Here is a 3,589-nt window from a genome sequence, read left to right on the forward strand (position 1 = left end):
TCTAATGAAATCGTCTTCCCTCGAGCCGTCTTCCTTCGCCTTGAACGAGCCGTTGTTGATGATATTTGACGACTTCCTTACAGCTGAGGAATGCGATAGGATTGTGAAACTGTCCCTTAAACAGTCTGAAGGTAGTAGTATGGGGTTATTCATGGACATTAATAGTAATAAATATAAGTTGACGATTTGTATGCTCTTGATTAATAGTGGAGTTTCACCTGTGATGTGAATTGCTCACTAGTGGAAAACATATTTTAAATTTCACTGCATATCACCGCGAATATCGGTTTTTGTATGACGTCACTTCACGGGAAACGGGTGAAACTCTAATGAAAGTAGTGGAAAGTTATCAAACGAATAGTCATGTATTAATTGTTGGAGTTTCACCCGTGATATGAAAAATACCAGTGAAGAATACAGTATACTTAAAATTTAACTTCGCGAAAAACACATGTTAACAGTGAATAACGCGTATAACACTGATAATATGAGGTGATTTGTCTGGTGTAACTCGCGATGTGTTTTCAATCACTTAATATTTCTCGTTTTTCATATGGGGTATTGCGCCACTTCGCGTAAAACTGGTGAAACTCCATCGCTTTCAAAGAGCGCATTTGAAAGAGAGTATAGTTTTAAACGGTTTCAATGCGTTCTTGTTGTTGGCGTAGTATTTCTGCGAAGGTACTGTGTTTACGAATAAGTTGAGAATTGCATTGCCAGCTAAAGAGAGTGAGAAAATAGTATCGGAGGACGCGGAGTTTCTTGGGAAGGTGATTTAGGGAGAAGGGCGGTTTCTGAGCATATGTTGAATATAAATTTCATAGTGTATAGTGGAGTTTCGTCCGTGATATGAAAAACATTGGTAAAGAATATATTTCACGATTACTGCTTATCGCGTTTTTCACGGAGAATCACGCTACTCAAGGTGAACCGGAAAACGTTGTTACACATGAATAATGGTGACTGCTGTGTTAAAACGTCACGTCAATCTGTTGCGATAATCGTTTGTGATTTTTTAGCTCGAGGAGCGTATAGGGGAGGTATGTCAATGTCCTCCTCACGATGGTGAAGTCCCTCTAGTAGCGATGTTAACTCCACCGAGCAAACGGCCTTCGGATGGAGTTGAAAAACGACTTCATTTGGGACTACATGTTGGTAATAATTTCGTGGCGCGCGGTCAAATTTTTTGGTTTTTTCCCACGAGATTTTTTTTGGGTAGATACCAATGGTAATCGTCCTTTTCGTTTTTGCACTGCTATCATTTACCTTTCGGATGTCGAGGAAGGTGGCGAAACTGTTTTCCCGGTAATTTTCGTTTTTTTCGACTTGAACGGAAATATTCATCATTTTTTGCGAAAATTTTCGTCATTTTTGGCGGTAGTTTCTATCAATTTTAATGTGGTTTTCTTTTTTACTGAAATTTTCCTCAATTTTCGCGTTATTTTCTGTCAGGTCTATAAGTTGAATCATGATAAGTATCCTTTTCCTCAGGTTTAGTTCGACTTTAACGAAACTATTCATGAGTTTTTTCGGAAATTTTCATCATTTTTCGTAGCAATTTCTATCAATTTTCGTGCGGTTTTCCTTTTTTTTTGCAGAAATTTTTGCTCAGGTAAAATCTACCAGTCCCGAGTTGGTGATGGGAGCCCAGATGCTCCTCAAAAGTGGAATCGATCATCTTGATAAAGTTGACAATCAATCTCCTGAGGGAATTCGAGTCGTCGCGGGTATCTTGTCATTACGCACTGCGAAGATTTTACCACACTATGGTGAGATTTCAGATATGCTGCAAAGCGCAACTACGGCAGATGATGCGTTACGTTGAAGCTAGGAAAGGGAGATTGGCATGTTTTATACCAGAGAGAACATGGGCAAATCGACCCTCTCAGCTGGCATGGCGGAGCTACTGTAATAAGAGGTCAATTGGTATTTTTTTCTTCTGAAACTATGGAAATTTTTTGGTATTATTATAGCAGTAGTATGGTTACGTGCATCTTTAGATTAGTGTTGGAGTAGGAATATATGTTCGCTTTCCTCAGCTGAGCTCAGGAGTTTCCTATACAGTGTTGGAGTAGGAATATATGTTCGCTTTCCTCAGCTGAGCTCAGGAGTTTCCTATACAGTGTTGGAGTAGGAATATATGTTCGCTTTCCTCAGCTGAGCTCAGGAGTTTCCTATACAGTGTTGGAGTAGGAATATATGTTCGCTTTCCTCAGCTGAGCTCAGGAGTTTCCTATACAGTGTTGGAGTAGGAATATATGTTCGCTTTCCTCAGCTGAGCTCAGGAGTTTCCTATACAGTGTTGGAGTAGGAATATATGTTCGCTTTCCTCAGCTGAGCTCAGGAGTTTCCTATACAGTGTTGGAGTAGGAATATATGTTCGCTTTCCTCAGCTGAGCTCAGGAGTTTCCTATACAGTGTTGGAGTAGGAATATATGTTCGCTTTCCTCAGCTGAGCTCAGGAGTTTCCTATACAGTGTTGGAGTAGGAATATATGTTCGCTTTCCTCACCTGAGCTCAGGAGTTTTCTCACTAATCATAGAATTCGAGTAGAAGTGTATAGAAACCAATGAGAATTTCCTCAGAGTTTTCATATTATCACCGAGGCTACCATGTGCATATTTTCCCCGACACTGGCGTTTATGGACTGAAGTAGATCGGGCCGCGAGTAACATCGTTGTTCCGAGATCTTGTATTACGTGTTAAAGGGGTTGTTGATGATACTTTGTAGCGAGCTGATAACGTAATGAAATATTCCATGTAATTTTGTGAGATGTTGTTGAACTAATTGATAGTGATGGTATATTGGAGTTTCACAAGCCGTGATATGAAAACACTAGTACATATTTCACGACTACTGTATATCACGGCGAATATCTGAATTTTTCGTAGAGTATTACTTCATTTTTATTACACGGTGGCCAAGTTGTTGTGACTTGTAGGTGCATAGTAGTAGTGGGGGTAAGCCTACGATGAAGTGGACCTTACAAAAGTTTAAGGAGATCCCGATAGAGGAGAGGGAGAACGGGGAGCGTATACGGCAATGGGTCCATGATAATAGGAATGCGGTCAAAGTGGCTCATGGGGTGGTAAGGAACGTATTTTTTCTTGGGAAAATTCGGAAAAAAATCAAACTTATTTTGAATTTTGGGAAATGTTGCGACTCGGCTTTTGGTAGTGTGAGGTTAACGGTGGTTGATGAGATGTGGTAGACTAACAGGAGTGAATAATAGACAATTATTGTGTTATCCATAGAGAATCGAAGGAATTGGGGACAGAAATTGTGCAATTCTCTCGCGTATGGCTACACGTTGCTTCTCAAGATTAAATTGAATGAGTTTTTTCGGTTGCAATATTATGAAGAAGGAAAACTATGCGAGAAACGCGATGTTAAAATTGTGGTTGGAGAAAAAAACGATTTTTTGTTTTTTGCGAAGCACATAAACTGCTCATTGGCAATTATCAAGTGCTTGTTATGGTAATTCTTTTAAAAATATTCGAAAAAAATTAATAAGAAATATTATATAGCATTGTGGAGTTTCACGACCGTGATATGACAAACACTGGTGAAAAATATATTTTACGACTA

At 39.3% G+C, this 3,589-nt stretch overlaps 2 protein-coding genes across 2 annotated transcripts in view; both read left to right on the forward strand.

Moving 5' to 3' along the window:
- Pmar_PMAR013054 (cyclin a, putative) overlaps positions 1-1,497 on the forward strand; it is a gene marked incomplete at both ends in the record, with an annotated part of 2,131 nt that extends 634 nt beyond the window's left edge. The window contains 5 exons of the mRNA XM_002779937.1: positions 26-131; positions 682-770; positions 1,020-1,155; positions 1,220-1,305; positions 1,453-1,497. Coding sequence (XP_002779983.1) covers positions 26-131; positions 682-770; positions 1,020-1,155; positions 1,220-1,305; positions 1,453-1,497 — 462 coding nt within the window. The remainder of the gene's footprint in view (positions 1-25; positions 132-681; positions 771-1,019; positions 1,156-1,219; positions 1,306-1,452) is intronic.
- A 349-nt stretch (positions 1,498-1,846) lies between these two features.
- Positions 1,847-3,199, forward strand: Pmar_PMAR013055 (hypothetical protein; the record flags this gene model as incomplete). The annotated part of the gene is made up of 3 exons (XM_002779938.1): positions 1,847-1,908; positions 2,957-3,089; positions 3,179-3,199. The coding sequence occupies 3 exons, from the start codon at positions 1,847-1,849 to the stop codon at positions 3,197-3,199; spliced, it is 216 nt and encodes a 71-aa protein (XP_002779984.1).
- Positions 3,200-3,589: the final 390 nt, after the last annotated feature.

This window comes from Perkinsus marinus (assembly GCF_000006405.1).
Source record: "Perkinsus marinus ATCC 50983 genomic scaffold scf_1104296945006, whole genome shotgun sequence".
Classification (NCBI taxonomy): Eukaryota; Perkinsozoa; order Perkinsida; family Perkinsidae; genus Perkinsus; species Perkinsus marinus.